The 18,747-nt window shown below is 21.0% G+C and overlaps 7 protein-coding genes across 7 annotated transcripts in view; 3 read left to right on the top strand and 4 right to left on the bottom strand. All coding sequences in view use genetic code 6, as the record gives it.

The window, feature by feature from the left end:
* Positions 1–1,308: 1,308 nt before the first annotated feature.
* TTHERM_00013010 (tetraspanin family protein) lies at positions 1,309–2,577 on the top strand (the record flags this gene model as incomplete). Its single annotated transcript, XM_001008281.1, has 1 exon — positions 1,309–2,577. The coding sequence occupies one exon, from the start codon at positions 1,309–1,311 to the stop codon at positions 2,575–2,577; it is 1,269 nt and encodes a 422-aa protein (XP_001008281.1).
* A 1,517-nt stretch (positions 2,578–4,094) lies between these two features.
* On the top strand, positions 4,095–5,048 carry TTHERM_00013000 (tetraspanin family protein; the record flags this gene model as incomplete). Its single annotated transcript, XM_001008280.1, has 1 exon — positions 4,095–5,048. One exon carries the CDS (start codon positions 4,095–4,097, stop codon positions 5,046–5,048), a length of 954 nt encoding a protein of 317 aa, XP_001008280.1.
* A 951-nt stretch (positions 5,049–5,999) lies between these two features.
* TTHERM_00012990 (vacuolar sorting protein 9, VPS9 domain protein) lies at positions 6,000–12,124 on the bottom strand (the record flags this gene model as incomplete). The annotated part of the gene is made up of 14 exons (XM_001008279.2): positions 6,000–6,183; positions 6,243–6,383; positions 6,437–6,629; positions 6,694–7,033; positions 7,093–7,163; positions 7,391–7,859; positions 7,978–8,428; positions 8,508–8,683; positions 8,745–9,050; positions 9,508–10,019; positions 10,075–10,343; positions 10,577–11,102; positions 11,627–11,987; positions 12,110–12,124. 14 exons carry the CDS (start codon positions 12,122–12,124, stop codon positions 6,000–6,002), a joined length of 4,014 nt encoding a protein of 1,337 aa, XP_001008279.2.
* Positions 12,125–13,940: 1,816 nt separating this feature from the next.
* TTHERM_00012980 (autophagocytosis associated protein, active-site protein) lies at positions 13,941–14,883 on the top strand (the record flags this gene model as incomplete). Its single annotated transcript, XM_001008278.2, has 4 exons — positions 13,941–14,230; positions 14,315–14,342; positions 14,394–14,579; positions 14,674–14,883. 4 exons carry the CDS (start codon positions 13,941–13,943, stop codon positions 14,881–14,883), a joined length of 714 nt encoding a protein of 237 aa, XP_001008278.2.
* Positions 14,884–16,052: 1,169 nt separating this feature from the next.
* TTHERM_00012970 (cytidylyltransferase) lies at positions 16,053–16,724 on the bottom strand (the record flags this gene model as incomplete). The annotated part of the gene is made up of 1 exon (XM_001008277.3): positions 16,053–16,724. One exon carries the CDS (start codon positions 16,722–16,724, stop codon positions 16,053–16,055), a length of 672 nt encoding a protein of 223 aa, XP_001008277.1.
* Positions 16,725–17,258: 534 nt separating this feature from the next.
* Positions 17,259–17,921, bottom strand: TTHERM_00012960 (cytidylyltransferase; the record flags this gene model as incomplete). The annotated part of the gene is made up of 1 exon (XM_001008276.1): positions 17,259–17,921. The coding sequence occupies one exon, from the start codon at positions 17,919–17,921 to the stop codon at positions 17,259–17,261; it is 663 nt and encodes a 220-aa protein (XP_001008276.1).
* A 693-nt stretch (positions 17,922–18,614) lies between these two features.
* TTHERM_00011960 (transmembrane protein, putative) overlaps positions 18,615–18,747 on the bottom strand; it is a gene marked incomplete at both ends in the record, with an annotated part of 4,712 nt that continues 4,579 nt past the window's right edge. The window contains one exon of the mRNA XM_001008275.3: positions 18,615–18,747. This exon is cut by the window's right edge and continues 143 nt beyond it. Coding sequence (XP_001008275.3) covers positions 18,615–18,747 — 133 coding nt within the window.

Below are 18,747 nucleotides of genomic sequence, written 5' to 3'. Positions count from 1 at the left end.
ATTACTTTTTTAAGGATTTTAATCTTATTTGCTTTTGATTTAAATAAATTATTAATCTTTAAGTTATATTTTATTTTAATTTTTTTCTATTTTATTAATTTTAGATTTATTAAATTAAAAAATTTGAAATATTGTCTACTTTAAAGTATTTAATTGATTTGCTAACAACTTTTACAAAAAAAAATATCATATCTTAAGAAAATAAATAAGTATTCAATTACAACCCAAAATCAATATAATTATTATTTAGGCACTGAAAATGGCCAAAAATAAGAAAGAATCTTTTTAATTAATTACTACTACTTTGTTTAGATTTAATATTTTATTTAGGTATTTATTTGATTATTATTTATTAAAAATAAACAAATTTTACGTTGTTAAGTAAATAAATATTTATTTAATTATAATTTAAAATCAATATGCTTATATTTATTTATACCATAAAAAATATTATAAAAAGAATCTTATCAATTCCTATTTAAATTGTTAAAATTTGAAATTTGTCTATTTTTTTTGCTATTTTTAGAATTTAATTTAATAGTAATTAGTTATTATAGATCAAACATTATAATTTTCTTAAGTAAACAAGTATTTCATAATAAAAATTCAAAACCAATAGAACTATTATGCATTATTAGAAAAATGGTAATAAAGCAAGCAAGAAACTTTTTAATTACTAACTAAAAACAAAAGTAGTAAACTAAAATTCAGATTTAAAAAAGCAACAAAAAAAAAATACTTATCTATTATGTTTATGCTTAACTAATAAATAAATAAATAAATAAATAAATAAATAAATAAATAAATAAATAAATAAATAAATAAACAAACATGATATGATATAAAAGAATCGATTTTATCTATACATATTTCTTAAGATTTTTTTTTTAATTAAAAACAGTAAGAATTTAATTTGTCTAATAATTTTGGGTGCTTGCTTCAAATTATTTAAATTAATTTGGTCATTTTGGAATGGATTGATAGATTTCTATTTCAATAATCATTTAATTTCAAATTTTATAATAAATTTCATCAGAAAATAAAAACTTTAAAGATTTTTTAATAGATAAATCAGTATTTTTGAGCAGCATCAATTATTAATTCATTAATTAATTTAGTGGTTTTAATTTTTAATGAAAAAAATTTTATTGTGCTTAATGCATACTACTTGGTTGGATACACTAATTCAATAGCGATTGAAATATTCAATAATATTTTTAATCTAATAATTATATCTAAAATCAAAAACTAATACAAAATAAAAATTAAATTAATTCAAGCTAGATAAAAAAAATACTTTATAAAAAAATGGGAAGCTTTAAGACTAATCTCCGCCTCACTGAGAAATTGTGCTACGCGAATTTAGTTACAGGTTTAGTTGGAATTATTACTGGAATAGTTTTATTAGGGGTTAATTCAGATTATAAAGACTTTGGAGAGAGTTATAATATTTATAAAGCATCTTATACTTTACTTATTTTAGTCGGAGTTTTTTTTGCAATTTTAGGTTTATTAGGTATTTGTGCTTAGAGAAAAAAGAGAAATTGCACTATGACTATTTATAATATAGGTGTTATTGTCTTGATGATATTTATAGGATGTTCCTTAATTGTTATGATTTATACTAAAGTTAAACTATCTTAGTTTAAGGATGATACAAATTGCTCCAAATAAAGTCTTATGAAAGATTTAAAAGCTACTTATGACGCTGGTAAAAGCCTACTGTGCAGTTCAAGGTGTCCTTGCGATGCCAACCCAATCTCTTTTCCTGCTCAAGTATATTCAAATTTTTATTTTGCTAATAATGGAGTAGAGAGATTAGATGAATGTAACAACTATACTCATAAAATAGATATCAATTTTTCATACGATTACAATAACTATAACGACTACCTTAGAAACTTGGTTAACCTTTTAAGAACAGCTGAAGAGTCATTTAATTGTAGCGGTTTTTGTAGTACAAATAGTTATTATGTTTTTAGAAACATAAACGATGGCACTCCTTCTGCTGGAAAGGATTGCAAAGAGGAATTCCTAAATTTTATTTCTAAAAATATAATCATAGCTATTGTTATAACATCTATATTAGTTGTATACATGCTGATAGTGACTTATCTATCTCTTAGTACTATGCTTAGTGATGAAAGAAAATAAAACGGAGGTTACTACTAAGAATAAAATAGAATCTAAGTTCCTAATCAAAATGAATAAAATAATGTTGAAAATATGAACTATATCCCAAATAGCAATTAAAATAATTTAGGAAACATGAATAATAACATTTATAATAATTATAACAATAACAATAACATTTACAACACTAATTAACCAACGAAAAATAATAACAGTGTTTCATATATAAATAGACCATATCCTAATAACTATCAGTATTAGTAAAATATCACTTATGTTCCAGGAATCGCTCCACCTTAGAATATTGAAGGACTACCAGTTATTTAAGAAATTTAATTGTAAAACTAAGAACAAAAATACCCTCAACTCTAATAAACTAATCAAGGTTATATTAATAACATGCAAACTCCTCATCAAGAAAATGCTAAATACGCTAAATATTGAAATATAATTTAGAAATTTAATCGTAAAACATATAAAAAAAATACCCTCAACTCCAATAAGCTAATCAAGGTTATGCTAATTAAAAGCAAACTCCTTATCTAAAAAATGCTAAAAAGTTAAATATTGATATAATTTAATTCTTTGATTTAAGTCAGTTTATTTAAAAATGTAATCTATTTATAAATTTTTATTTTGTAATTTACCTGTGTTATTAATTAATTAATTATTTTAATTAATTTAGTTTACAAATCATAAACACTCGCTCGCTCTATCTTAATTTTCATAAAAATTTATATTTATTTTATTAAGCCTTAAAAAATTAGTCTGATGATATAATAAATTAATTTTATTAAATATTCTATGTTTTTATTTTTTAATATGAAGGAAAATGTTTGCTAAAGAAAAATATTTTCATTTTGCATTAATAATTTAGGTATTCAGTATAAACCTTTTCTAAAATATTTGAAATAAAATATATGAAAGTAGAGATAAAAAATATTAATCTAACATTAAAAATATCATTTTTTACGAAAGGAAAAAGTAAGGATAAATAAAATAAATTTAGTCATTCTCTCTCCATATGTTAGTTACATCTTGAAATACGTATGATGTAAGATAAATTTATTATAACTATTTATTTATTGATTGTCAGTCAAATACTTATTTTAGATTTTCAAAAATTTATTACAAGTATTGTATTTAATCTAAAAATTGTATAGATAAAATATAATTTTTATCAGATATTCTAAATTTTTATTTATTTATTTAATATTAAGCAAAATTTATGCTTAAGAAAATTATTTTCATTTTGCACAAATTAACTTTTTCTAAAATATTTAGAATTAAATAAAAAATATGAAAGTAGAGAAAAAAAACTAAGCTAACAAAAAATTTCTTTTTCTACGAAATCAAAATGAAAGAATAAATAAAATAGATTAAATAAAATTAGACATTCTTTAGATATTTGTTTGTATATTTAATCTTGAAATTCATATGATGTAAGAAAAAATTATTATAACTATCTAATAAACTATTTATTGATTGTACTAATAGTTTTTTTTAGATTATCAAAAATTGTATTACAAGTATTGTAATCTAAGTATTACATTGATAATTTCTTATATGAATTAATTCAATTAAACTGGTCATTTTTTGATTGATTGATAGATTAATTTATTGAAATATATTTTGATTTTGAAATAGATTCTAAAATTTAACCAGAAAATTTAAGGATCGTATTAATTGTTTTACATCTGTTTGCATTGAAACTGCGATTAATAAGAAAATTATATTTCATAACTATTTTTAATCGATTTAGCTTTTAAAATTTAACAAACAAATCAAAGAGCATAAAAATAAATGCTAAATAAAATTTGTTTTTAAGTAAAAATTTAAATTTAAACATTATTTAAAATAAAACCTCAAAGAAACAAATAGAAAACAGGACATTTTAAATCAAATATTTATTAAATTAAGAAAATTAAAATTATTTACAATAAAAAAATTGACAAAATTTTATGTCAAGCCTTAAGAATAATCTACGTTGGGTAGAGAGATTTTCCTATGTAAATTTAGCTATTGGATTAGCTGAAATAATAGCTGGAGTTATTCTTTTTTTAATTAATTCTGAGTTTTAAGACTATGGACAGTTTTATGATGACTGCGAAGAATGTTTTACTCTACTTATTTTAATTGGAATCTTTTTTGTATTATTAGGTGCACTAGGAATATATGCTTAAAGAGTTAAGAGCAATAATTCTATGTCTATATACAATATTGGTATCATCCTATTAATGCTTTTTATTGGAGGATCAATAATTGTTATTATTCTTTTATAAGTATAATTATCGTAATTTAAGGATGATATCTACTGTACTGAAGAAGACCTTATGATAGAATTAAGCACTGCTTATAATGCTGGCAAAAAACTTTTATGTAGTTCTAAATGCTCTTGTAATGCTGATTAATCTAATTTCCCCCCTCAAATATATTAATCCTTTTCAGTTTCTAAAAAAGGAGCTAACAAACTCAATGAATGCTAAGATTATATTAAAAGAATAGATACTTAGTTTCCTTTTGGTTATGAAAATAAATAATTAGAAAATTTTGTTAGTCTACTTAAAACATCTGAAGAAAAGTTTAATTGCAGTGGATTTTGTAGTACAAATAGTTATTATGTGTTTAGAGATATGAATGATGGAACTCCTGTTGATGGATAGGATTGCAAAGTCGAGTTCTTAAATTATATTTCTAAAAGTGTACTCACAACTACTATTCTAATATCCATTGTAACTATCTACATCATTATAATAAGTTATTTTTCTCTAAGGATTATTTTCAGCCAAGAAAAAACAAATAATGAGGGTTATTACAAAAATTCAGATTAAATATAACTCCCCTAAATAAATAAATTGAATAACGATAAAACTATTTCTTAAAATTAAGAAAAAAATTAAAACAACTTAAAATGAATTAATTAATTAATAATGAATACCATTTAAAGATTATTAATAAGAACACTTAAAGTCTATCTAAATTAAAAGAAGCAGCAATAGTGTTTTAATAATTAAATAATATATTTAATATGTAGCAATCAATATCTTTTGTTTTATTTATTTAATATCCTAAATAGCCAAAAAATTATGAATGATACAATTATACCATATATAAATAAATACCCGACCAACTATACAGCTTATGAACAACTTAAAAAACATTTATTATTTATATATTTTCTAGTTAGTTAACTACAAAAATTTAAATGATCAAATTTTAAAAATATCTCTTTCCATCACATTTATTTATTTTTTTTAAATTATATTTTAATATTACATTACAAATATATTAACTTTTATTTATTTATATATTATAGTAATAATTTATAAACTTTAAATGGTTTAATTATAAAAAAATTTCTTTCTATCAAATTAATTTATAATCTGAATGTAAAACTTAAAATTTTAATTGATCTGACTATAAAAAATATCTTTTAAAATAACTTTTTAATTTACTTTTATTGACCTTGATCAATAAAATAACATATTAATAAATATAAACTAATCAACTAGCTTTGTTTAAACAAAAATAATAAATAATATTCCATAATAGCTTTAAATATTAAAAATAAAAGATGTTTGCTTCACTTTTAAAATTGAAATAAAACTAAATGAAACAAGAAGAAGAAAAAAATTTTTTTTATGTGTAAAGAATGCATATATTTTTTATTTCAAAATGATGGCTATTTGTAAAGATAAATAGCATAACATTTAAAATAAATTTTATAGGAAATATGTGAATTTTTTAATAAAGCTAATGAATAAGAATAATAATTAATTAATTTAAGAATAAAGAAATAAATAAAAAATTAAGATTGGAGAAATTAATTATTTTTTTAATTTAGCATAATTGACAAAATAAATAAATCATTTAATAACATTAATTAAATTAGTATTTGATTAGGAATTTTTTGCCAATTAATTATTGTTGTTTAAATCTAGAATTTAACATTAAGTTTAATAATATTTTTCTGCATCAAATGAGTGACCATTTCTTTTTCGCTTTTTCATATATGCGATACCTATTTTTACTTCTTCGTTTCTTAGATTTCTTTTTCAATTTAAAAAAAATAAATTAAAATTTAGCAGCATTAGCAATTTAATGATTACAAATAAAAATCTTATTTTGAAATTTCCTTCAGTTCACTAGGATCAAGGTCTTCTATAAATTTAATGGCACTTTACACTTATATAAAACAATAACCAGCTTCTGAAAGCATTTTATTTTTGCATTGAAACGCTGTTATAAAGCTAAAATAAAACTTATAAATATAAGAAATTTCAAACAAAAATTAATTAAATACTTAATATTTGAACAAAGTCTTTTAGGTTTTGATTTAATTAGGACATAAATGAGATTAGGAAGAGTCAGGTCAGCAGATGCTGCTTCATCTTTAAGAGATGACAGTTTTAAGACTTCTGCAATTACTTTTGTGCATTCTGAAAGGCATTTCAATTTTTACTCAGGAGACTTTTTATGGTCCATTGAGACTAATACTAAAAATTTATTATTTATTTTAATAAATTTATCAATCTGTAAGCATAATTAATTTAAATGTACTTTGAGAGCATATCTTCCAGATCCATTCTGAATGGGTATTGTTGGTTATTTCAAGATTCTCTGGTGTTAAGAAGTCTAATGATTTTAGTAAGATATAAAATGCTGCGTCTTTATAGGTTTATCTTTTAGGAAAAAGATTTCTATGAAATATTTTGTTTATCGATTTAAATAAACTTTCAATAATTTCGTTTTATTGTTCTTCATTTAAGTTTTTAAATTAAGGATATTCTTTTACTCCATCCTCAAGTTTATCTAAAATTATTGAATAAGCTTCATTTATCCCCCATATGTCTCTTCCTTCTTGGAGCAATAAATTTAGTTCAGGCAATTTGCTGAATTGCTAACAAGATATAAATAAATAAAATTTATTATTATCATTTAATCTTTTAAAATTTTTACTTCAATAAACTAGACTAAATTTTCACAATGGTGTTCTTGAATTTATTCTTTTTTAGTTGGAGATATTTCACCTAATTTAAATTAAATAAATATTTTATATAGCATATTTTTTCTATTTTCTTCACAAATAATCAAATCTTATTTCTAAATTTTAAAATTAATTATTTCATGATAAAAATTATTTTACTAAACAATTGTTTTATTAATGAAAGAATAAGTAAGGTATCTTTTTTTAGTAAAAATATTTTGATAATTTAAAATTTTATTTCTTTAGTGTATTATTTATTTATTTATTTACCAGTTAAATCTTTAACAAATTCTAGGTTAGCAGTTTTATGTATGCAACAAGATAAGTCTTCGACCCATATTTTAGAATGATCAAATTCAGAATACAATTTTTTTGATGTATTACTTAATTTGAAACGCGACTGAGGTGAGGAAATACAAACATTTAGCTAAAATGAATCAAAAAACTCTTTTATGTAAATTTTTCTTTTATTTTTTTCTTATTTTCTTATGACTTCTTCCACTTAGTTGATATTTAGCTTAAGAAATTTAATTAAACGAGCGTTATTAGTTTTTTCAAGAAAAGAAATTCTTTCCAATTAACTAATTCTCGCTTTATACTCTGAACTCATATATTTCCATATAAGCTGCAGATTATTTTGCAGGTATTTTGGATTTAAATAATTTTTTATCATTGAATTTAAGTAAGAAGCGACAAGAGGAACATTGACAATTTCAGAATTATATCTCTCACAAACTTACTGTAAAATAATAAATAAATAACTATCCCAAATTAATTTAAACTCAAAAAGAAATAAATGAATTTTAAAAAGTTAATTAATTAATTTATTATAAAAATTTAATTGAAAAATAATTTACATCTTCTAAAATTTTGAGAATAGAAGTAATGTCCAAATCATTGAATCCTGAAAATTAAGAAATAACTTCTAGCTTTTCTACACTTACAAGTATGCTTCTAAGAAGGTTTTTGAACTTATCAAAGTATTTAGAAGAATCTTAAAACTCATTTTCTTAGCTAAATCGTTAGTAAGGGAGCTTCAATGAAGGGATATCAAAGTATTAATCAAAAAAATCCTAAGCTCCAGTATGATAAAATTAAAATATTGTATAAATTTAGTCTTTTTTGAGAGTAACCCCATAGAATAAATCAGATCTATCATTAAATATTTTTTCTGCTTGAATATTGATAGATTTAGCATATTCGACAACTTTTGTTTCATTCATTTAAATAAAATCTTTATCATTAGAAGCAATCAGTTGGGCCATCTTTTAAATATTCTCTAAGCTCATATAAACAGAGCAGAAATCTCTAAAATTTTATAATTTTATGTTAATTTCATTATTATTTTTTAATTTAAACAATTAAATATTTCAAAAAAAAACATTACAGCTAAAATTATAAACTCTTCTGTTCAGACGGAATAATAATTTAATTTAAAATTTTAGTCATGTCTATATTCATAAGTTGATCATAGTAATGAGTCACATAATCACCTAGCTAAAATATTAATGAATTAAATCTTGCAATTAAGCCTTCTTATTTGAACACTTGCTTTTTCATTATCTAATTTGTTAAATAAAGCAAATTTTACAAATATTTAAAATAAATATCAAAATTTATTTACATTTTTAATAATCGATTGAATGTAAAGCATATTTTTTTACAAGATCTCCTACTTAGATTGATCCATATCTTAATATTTATTAAAACTCTTCATAAATATATGAAGCACCCAGTCATCTATGAAAAAGTAGCTCAGAGAATAGTAAAGCTAGGCATTAGTTAAATCAGGGTATTTTTTTTAAGCATGATATTTAATCAAAGCACAAATAATCCTAATATCATTAGGAATAATCTCGATATTCATGAATAATTGCTCCAACATATTTTAAATTATCTTATTAACCTTCTTCACCTTCTTCTAAATAATCTATATTATTGTTTAAAAAATAATTAAATTTTAATTTATCTTAAAGAAATTTCAAAATAAATTAAATTAAGAAAGCTGTTTTCAAAAATCTTATTTTCAATTCAAATAATTAAAAATTCATTTAAAAATGTATTTGTAAATTTTTAATATACTGACTGACTTTTTTTGTTTAATTAATAAAATATTTTTTATTAAACTGATTGATTCAAATTATTAATTTTAATTTGAAAATTTATAATTAATTAATTATTTACTTAAAAATTGAATTGTCAAAGATTTTAAAAAATAAAATTGGTAATTTATTATTGGATGGAAAGGAAAATTGCTTGTTTTTAAAATTAATTCTTAATCTAAATTAAAGGTTAAAAAATTTGATTTATTTATTAATTTATTAAAAGTTTCTTTCAAAAATTAGTTCTTAATTCAAATTAAAAAATTTATAAAATAAAAATTTTACTTTTTCTTTTTCTTTGTCTAAAATTTGCTTATGTTTATCATCTAAAGTTAATCCTCTATTTTACCTTTAAGTTGGTTGTTAAGCAGAAGATCCTTCTAATTATTATGGAGCTGACTATATAGACTCTTAAGAACCTGAAGAAAACAGTACGTTTTGGTGAACATTTTTAGAAGTTTTCCTTTGAGGGTTATCAGACTTAACTGAACCTTCAGACGTTTCCCACTCCTGTAAATTAATTATGTCTTAAAGCCACTGCTATCTATCTTAAATAACCATGCTATCACTTCTATCTAATTTCTACCATTGCATTTAATCGTCTTAAATTTTGATTGAAAAACCTGTTTCTGTTTCATTTTGTTAAATTTTAGGATTTGGAAAAGTGAGCTAAGTTGAGGTAGTAAACATATTTGCCTACTTTTCACCACTTTATTGCATCTAAAATAGAGGTAAACTTTCTTTTTCAAAATCAGGATCTGATTTAGTTCTTTTCCCATTTACATGCTTTCTTTAATCTAATTTTGAAATCTTTTATAAAAGATAAAATAAAAATGATTGAATTTTAATTACTTTGCTGTTCTATTTTAAGAATGCTATAAATTTAATCTGAAATAGTGTTTGATCTAAACATCCTAGATTTATCAAAGCTTCTCAATATTTCTTAATATCTTTCAGCTCTATTGCAGTTAGAGCTCTCTACATGTTCATTTCCTGAACTGAGCACAGTAAGTTTCTTTCTATTTGGTTTTGCAGATTTAAATTCACTCTTTTTCCTCACTACAGCTGAGAAGTCAGATTATTTTCTCAAACTTATTCTCCTTATTGATTCATTTTCTATACTATTTTTATTTAAATGATTATAATAAAACTCCATAAATTCAATATTTTCAAAAACTATTTTTTATAATATCATTGAAACTAAACTCTTTAATTAAAATTTAATTTCAAAGCAATATTTATGCTTAAATTAAATATATACTTTTTTTAAGAATTTAAATCCACTTTTTCTTTGAAGCAATTTTATCATTTTTTGATTTTACTTCTTTATTATGAAAAGATAAAAATATTTTACATTTCGTTTTCTAATCGAAGATCTTCTGTCAATTTAGAAATTTCGTAGAGAGTGTCTTTAAATATCTTTTCTAAGTTTTTTGTGTACTTTGGTTGATTAAAAAATTCTTTTATAATCTTTTTGGGCAGTGTGTCTGTACGTAGCATATTTTGTCTATCATTAGAAAGATTTATTTCCATTTCGATGTTTTTGTTAATAAATATCAAGACATCACTTGATATACCTTTTTTTAAATGAGACTGAAAAAACGATTGGGAAAGAGTTTAAGGCAAACTTCTTATAGCAGATGAAATATTCAATTGATTCTTTTCTATAAGTGTCAAAAGCAGTTTTGGCTTTATCCTTAATTCTTTGATAAAAGAAACAAAAGTATTTTGATTGTTATAAAACAGCTTTGAGTGCTCAGATGGTGGGATAAAGTATTTCTGAATATTTGATGTTATGTTCTGCATGCTTAAGAACGATTCATAGTATTTTTACTCTAAATGCTTTATTTTTTTCAACTTTTTCGCAAATATTTCCTTCTCTTTTTTTTATAAAAATAAAGATATTTATTAAATTTAATTCAAATAAAAAGATAAAATAAATTATTTCACTTAAAATATAATATGTTTTTAAAAAAAAACCTATCAACCAATTAAATTTAAATGGATTCAATCAAAATTGTGATAATAAACATTGTTTAAAATTTATTAAATTAGATAGAACTGAGTTATTTATTTATTTATTTTTCATTTTATGGGAAAATATCAAATAATTTGTAAATACATGATTCAATCAATTACTTGCATTTATTTTAATAATAAGTTGGTGTTGTTTATTTGTTTGTTTGTTAATTATATATATTTCATGTGAAAGTTAAATATCTTTTACTAACTCAATTCAATTCATTATATTTTTCTTTGTAGAATTTATCTAACAAAGTAGATTTTATTTTACAAAATTAATTTTATTTTGAAATATTGAAATAATTTGCATGATTCTATCTTATTGGCATTTAATATATCTTTATGAGCTATTAATATAACTTATTAGAGTAGAAAGAATTACCATTATCAAGTAAAATCTACTCTTGCTTCAAAAGATTTTAGAGTTTCTACCATTTGGAACGATTTTGTTCCTCGTGTTTTCTCTTTTCAACAGCTTATTTAATAATTTTTTTATTTTGCTAAGTTTGCTGATCATCTGATAAAATATTTTTTAAATTTTATTCCTCCTTTTTTAAGACCTATTGATTTGCTTCTAATTCATCAAAAATCATTACAAAGTTATCACTTGTTGGTCCTATTTCAAACTATATTTCACTAAAATTTTAGCTAACATTGCTCATATTTGAAAACTTCCTTTAAGGGTTTTCCAAATCTTAAGCACTTTAAGTCTTAGGCTAACCTTAACTGCTACTTTCTTGCACCTAATATAAAATAAATAATTATTTGCCTTGAAAATACCATTTTACCAAAAGCTAAATCTGTTAATAATGCATAAAATGCTAATTCATTTGTTTTAAAATAAAAATGTTTCAAATGACTTTACTTCTTATTTTGACATCAGCTGTTGATGGGTGCTAAATTAATATCAATATAATTTGTTTTGCTATTCCTATTATTACTTAAATATGTCAAGAGGGAGCTTTTATTAGTGAATAAATCTTTTTTATATTTGTAAAAAATTAGCTTGCCTTACTCTTAGAGTATGCAAATAATTAATACCTAATTTTTCTTTAAAGTCTAACAAATCAATATATTATTTATTTATTTTCAACTAAAATTCCTTATTTATAATGAATATTGATCAAAAGCCTTAACTATAATAAATTATAAAATACGTTTACATCCATATATAAATAAATAAATTCATTTTCATATATTTCCTAAATTAAATACTATAAATTATTTAAATCAATCAATCAATAAATCATCCATCTTTTTATGTTATTTATGCACAACTAATAAAAAATGATAAATTACCATTTTAAATAAACTAAAAAATTTTGAAGAAATAAAAAGATCATAGAATTTATTTATTTATTTTTCTACTGTTTTCTGATATCAAAAAAGTTAATTTAAAACAATAAATAAAAAATAATATCAATTTAAATAATAAACAAATCTCATCTTAAAATATTTATATATTTAATTAGAAAAAATATTTAATTTATTTTCATTTGTTGGCAATGTTAAAATAAATTTGAATTTTGTTTTAGATTAAATAATAAATATTTATTAATAAAATTACTCTTAATTAATTGAGTTTTGTGATTGCTCAAATAAACTAATCTTGTAAAAAATTAAAAATAATTTAAAAATTTTTGATCATGTTTAATAAATTTTTTAGAGAATTTTATTTTTGAAAAGAATTAATTCAAGAATCGAACATATTTTTTGAGATATAGTATAAACACTTGTTTTTAAAATAGAAATTTTTTAACTTAAAAATAAATAAATTTTTTGAGAATCTAAATAAATTTTTCAGTTTGAAAGTTAAAGTTTTGTTTAAAATAAAAAAGAAAAATTGTGAATAAAATATATATTTTATTTGGCAAATTAATAAAAATATAAAATAAATAGTTTGATTTTAGGAAAAATAAATAAACCTTTTAAATTAAATCATAACATTCATTTTAATTTAAAACATTTATTATCTAAGCTTAAGTCTAATAAAAAAAATTTGAAAAAAGTTCATAAAAATCTTTATTTTTAGCTAAAATAATATTAAAAATTTACTTGGTTGAGTTATATTTTAAGAAAAAATACTCTAGAAATAATTTTAATTTTAAATTAAAAATGATTTATATGTAAAATGAATGAAGAGTTTTGTAAGCACCTTTAATTTTTAATATTTAAGATCTTATCTTACATACCACCAATCTGATATGTCTATTTAATAGAATTACAATTTAATCAAAAATTGTTTTTTTGTTTGTTTGTTTGTTTGTTTGTTTATTTTTGCTCAATTCAAATCAAATAAAATAGAAAGTTAATTAATATAGAACATCTATTTATCTATCTTTTCTCCTATTTATTTGATCAGTCAGTCAAAAAAGAAGATGGAGGTAATTCTGAGTGAGTATCAATAAGACTAGTTAGTTGATGAAATGGAAATGTATATATATATAAACATTTTGCTCACTATTTATTTATTTTTTTTTTGATAATAAGTATAAGGAATATTAAATAAAAGGGGAAATAGTAATTAGTATTTCTCAGAAAAATTATTAGATTTAAAAATTTGTTATTATTAAAAGAAAAGAATAAAAAAAGCAAAAAGAAACAAAGAAAGAAGCATCAATTAATTAATTAACTAAGTCTATTAGATTTACAAAAAAAAGCTCAATAATTAAATATTAGAAAATAGATATACAGTAATGAATGCATTTAGTAATTTTGTTAGCTCATTTAAGACACCATCACCTGAAGATTTTGATAAGCATGGTTTTTTGACTCCTAAGTAATTTTTGGAATCAGGTGATTAATTAACTTTAATGGGATGGAAGTGGGAAAAGGTCGATGACAATAAAAAGCTCAACAAAAGTTTGACAGATCCTAAAAAGTAGTTTTTAACCTTTTAGGGAAGAAGTTTAACAGAATCAAAAAGAATGTTTTTGATGATTTAGAAGAGAAAGTTAATAGTGAAGGATTTGTTGAGACTAGCCAAGTAATTTTCTTAAATTTCTTTTATTTGTGTAAAACCAATTTGTTGTTGAAACAAAAAAAAAACAACTTCAAAAAATTTTAATAGCAAGAAAGCTAAAAAAAAGCAAATAAATGTAAAATTTAAAAAAACCTATATCTGATTCGTTCTTTATATAAATATTTAGCGTTAATCAAATGCTTAAGATAATCAAGAAGAAGAAGAAGAAATGAGAATATATAACTTTTCTATTACTTATGACACTTATTATCATGTTCCAAGAATTTGGTTTTCTGGAGTTGATGAAAACCAAAAACCTTTAAAGAAAGAATAAATGTTCGAAGATGTAATGCCAGAGTATAGAGACGAAACAGTAATAATTTTAATTTTGCAATTAAATGATTGATCGATTAGATGCAAATCAATTTAATTTTATGTAATTTTAACATTAATTTAAATCAAAAAAGGTCACCCTTGAAAAACACCCTCACTTAGGATATGATTAAATGACAATCCACCCTTGCAAACACTCATAAATCCTTAAAAGTTTTATTGATCAAGCAAAGGAAAATGGAAGAACTATTAAACCTAATCAAGCCCTTATTATTTTCCTTAAATTCGTAGGCTCAGTTCTACCCACTTTAGAAATAGAAACAACTACAGATTTAGAGATTTGAAATAAGAGTTATTTATTTATTATGTTTTACTTTCTTAGTAAAATAATAAGAATGAAAGAAAAAAAGTAAATATTTGTGTTAAATTAATAAGAATTAGTTCCTGTTATATCTATATATATATATAAATCAGTATTCAAAATGATAAAGAGATAAAATAAATAAATAAATATTCTAAGAATTTGTTTATCTTTTTTTACCAACTTAATTAATTAATCAACTTTTTACAATTGTGAATAAATGCTAACATAATATTTGGCTATTAAAAATGTTAATAAAATGTATAAAATAATTAATTGATATATGTATATATATGTTCATTCAAAATTAAAAATAATAAAAAAATATTTTTTTCTCAATAATATTATTTATTTTCCTTTACCATTTGTTCAAATAACCAACCATCTATGTATAAGTAAAGAAACATATAATAATTATATAAAGAATACCAAAATAAATTCATTTTAATATATTTATAAACAAATCTTACAATTGTTTCTACTTTAATTAAATAAATTAAATTGTTTTAAATAAATAATCGATATGTAAATATATATGTTCATTCAAAATTAAAAATAATAAAAAAAATCTTTTTTTGTCAATGTATTTATTTATTTTCCTTTAGTTCAAATAACCATCTATTTATAACTAAAGAAACATATAATAAATATATAAAGAATACCAAAATAAATTAATTTTAATATCTTTATAAACAAATCTTACAATTATTTCTACTTTAATTAATTAAATAAATTCAATTAATTACACACATTTTTAATATATTTAATATCTCTTTATATTTTAAAAATAATGATAAAGGCTATATATAAATAAAATAAATACATTCATTTAATTCATAACAAATTATTGTTTTAAAAATGTCTACTTTTTTGTTTTTTAGATAAATGAATGAATTAATGTTAATTTTACTTAATTTCTTTTAAAATAATTTTGAAAATTATTACAAAAAGAATAAAAAATATAAAAGCAGACAAACATTAAATTTGGTTTTATTTATTTATAATAATTAGTAAATGAAATATTCTAATAATTAATTTAAATACATAAATTCTAAGTTCTTTGTTTATTTGCTTGCAATAATAATATATGCAGCTTATTTTGCTGATTAATTCTATCTTGGCATCTATCTAAATCTTAAGCAAAGAAAGTTTTCATTTTTTTTTATTTGGATTTAATTCATTGCTATAATCTTGTTTGAGTTTTTATCTTATTTCTGATGAATTCAAATTCTTAGTCTATTCATGCTCTAAAACGAAAATGCCCTGTTGTTTTTTTATATGTTCTTCTACTTTTTTTTAGTCTCTCTAATAGATAATTAAGAAGTCAGCAAAATTATAAAATTAATGATTTAAGCCATATTTTAGTAAATCGCTACCTGCACAATAAGAAAACTTGATATTATATTTTGCGAATTCCCTTTAATACATAGCACATAAATATGGATAATCGATAAAGGCTTTACCCTTTTCGAAGTCATCAACAATAATTTCTTATTGGATAGATTTCTTTTATTAGATTAAATATAGAAGCTATTTCTGTCTTTCATCAAAGCCAAATTGTATATCTTTTATTTTTCCTTACATGTATGCATCACTTGCAACTGAGTAAATTCCCATTACGACATCATAATTGTTTGATATCAAGTGCTTTATAGCATCTTCCATCATGAAAAAATGACCTTCATGTGGAGGACAATAGCAGCCACTACAAAGCACTACTACTTTCTGGCGATCATTTTTACTTTCTTTTAAATACTTTTTAACCTTTTATTCATACTTTCCTTTGAAGTGATTTTCGAATTGACCAACAATTTAAGGATTCATTTTTCTTACTGTTTGTTTGTTTTTCAGATTTTTTTAATATCTAATTAATTGATTAATTATTTTTTTTGTTAATTTTGTTTTAAAAGATATAGAAAATAAGAAATCAAAATATATAAGAATTTTTGAATTAGAATATTGATTTTTTAAGTTGATATTAATTAAAAACGAAGATTGATTGATTGATTGATTGCCTAATAAAAAAAAAACGATACAAAAACAGACAGATCATGTTAGATTATATAATTTTATAAAAATATTTTTTAGTAAATAAAATAATAATATAATAAACAAACTAATAAGATAGATCATCCATCTATCTATTAAAGAGCAACAATAAATAAATAAATCATATAAGTTTGTTTATATAAAATAAACTCTTAAGTACACTTATTAAAAATTAAGAACAGAAACAATCAGATAGATAGATATTTACTATATAAATTTGCTAGGAAATGAATTTATAAATGCTTAAATATTATTTATTACTTAGCTTATTTCATAAATCATATTTTAAGTATATAATTTTAAGGTCTCTCATTAGTTATCAAATTTATCAAAAATACTTCTAATTTATGTGGAACTTATGCTTGTAGTTTCCTGATTCTACAAAACAATAATGTCATCTTTGTTTGCAATATTCTGTTCTACTTTCATTTACTCTCTCTCAAAAATAATGAGCAAATCTGCAAATTACTTGAATTATTTATGTATTTAATATTTAAGTAAATCGCTACCGACACAATAAATCAATTTAACATTTAACTGATTCAAGCAATTTTTATACAAAAGACATAATTCAGGATAGTCAATAAATCTTTTATTCTTTTCAAAATCATCAACTAGTATTTTTTAAGAAGTTTTAGAAGATGCTTAATTTTCCTAAATAATTAATTCAAGTTCTTGTTTTCTTTAGTCAAAATCCATTTAGAAATCCTTTACTTTAGATTGCATATATTAGTCATTTGCTACTGAATAGATACCCAATAAGACATTATAATTATATTTTTTTTATAGCTAAATAACTGCTTCTTGCATCATAAAATAGTGACCTAAATGTGGAGGACAGTAGCAGCCACTGCAGAGAATTACCACTGATTACTTATTACTCAGATTAATCTAGCTCTATATTTATTTCTCATATTTCTCTTTAAAATGCTTTTTAAATTAATTTTCAATTGATTATTAGATCATATTCATTCCTTTTCTCTAATTAATTCTTTTTCAATTTTAATCAAATAAATATTTTTGGTATAAACAAACAAACAACGCACACTATCATTTGATTGCTTTCTTAGAATAAATGAAAACTAAATATGCAAACCAATTTTTATTGCTTATTTGTGCTGAATTAGTGTGTGTTTGTTTGTTTGATTTTCTTTAAATTTTTAATTTAAATATTCTAATTTCTCTAAGAAAGTTTATTTATTTTAAATAAAAATAAAAAAAATTAACTTTTTACATTAAAAAAAATTTTACTTTTGATCAATTTGAAAAATCAATCTTGATTTAAGTAAAAAATTATATAAACTCTTGGGCAGTATTTTATTTTTAAATGAATCGTAATTGATTATTTAAAATATTCAATTTATAAATGGAAGAAGATTTTATAGTAAGTAAATTTAAATACAAAAAACTAGCATAAATTTGAATTTGATATATATAAAAATGTTAATTTTAATATTTTTTTCACTTTTAAATAATATTTTAGAAATAAATTTATAACAATTTCAATTATCAATTTGATTTGATTTATTTTCTCCTATTTAATTTAGATGATTAATTGTAAAAACATTAAATTGCCTATTCAAATGATTTTCGTTTATTTTGTTTATTTTATTTTTTAAGCTTTAAGGACTGCTTTCGTTTTAGCACTCTGATTCATCCTTTTTTTCATTTGAAATCTTTTGCGAGCTTTCCAAATTTTAGATTTAGTTTAAAGACTGGGAAATTGAAGAGGATTACTGAAATGACTGAGCAATTGAAATCTTGCTATCGCTATTTAAAATCTCTCTAGTCAATTTAG

This window comes from Tetrahymena thermophila (genome assembly GCF_000189635.1).
Source record: "Tetrahymena thermophila SB210 genomic scaffold scf_8254803, whole genome shotgun sequence".
NCBI lineage: Eukaryota > Ciliophora > Oligohymenophorea > Hymenostomatida > Tetrahymenidae > Tetrahymena > Tetrahymena thermophila.
The sequence above is the reverse complement of the archived record's forward strand: the minus strand, read 5'-3'. Positions and strand labels throughout refer to the sequence as shown.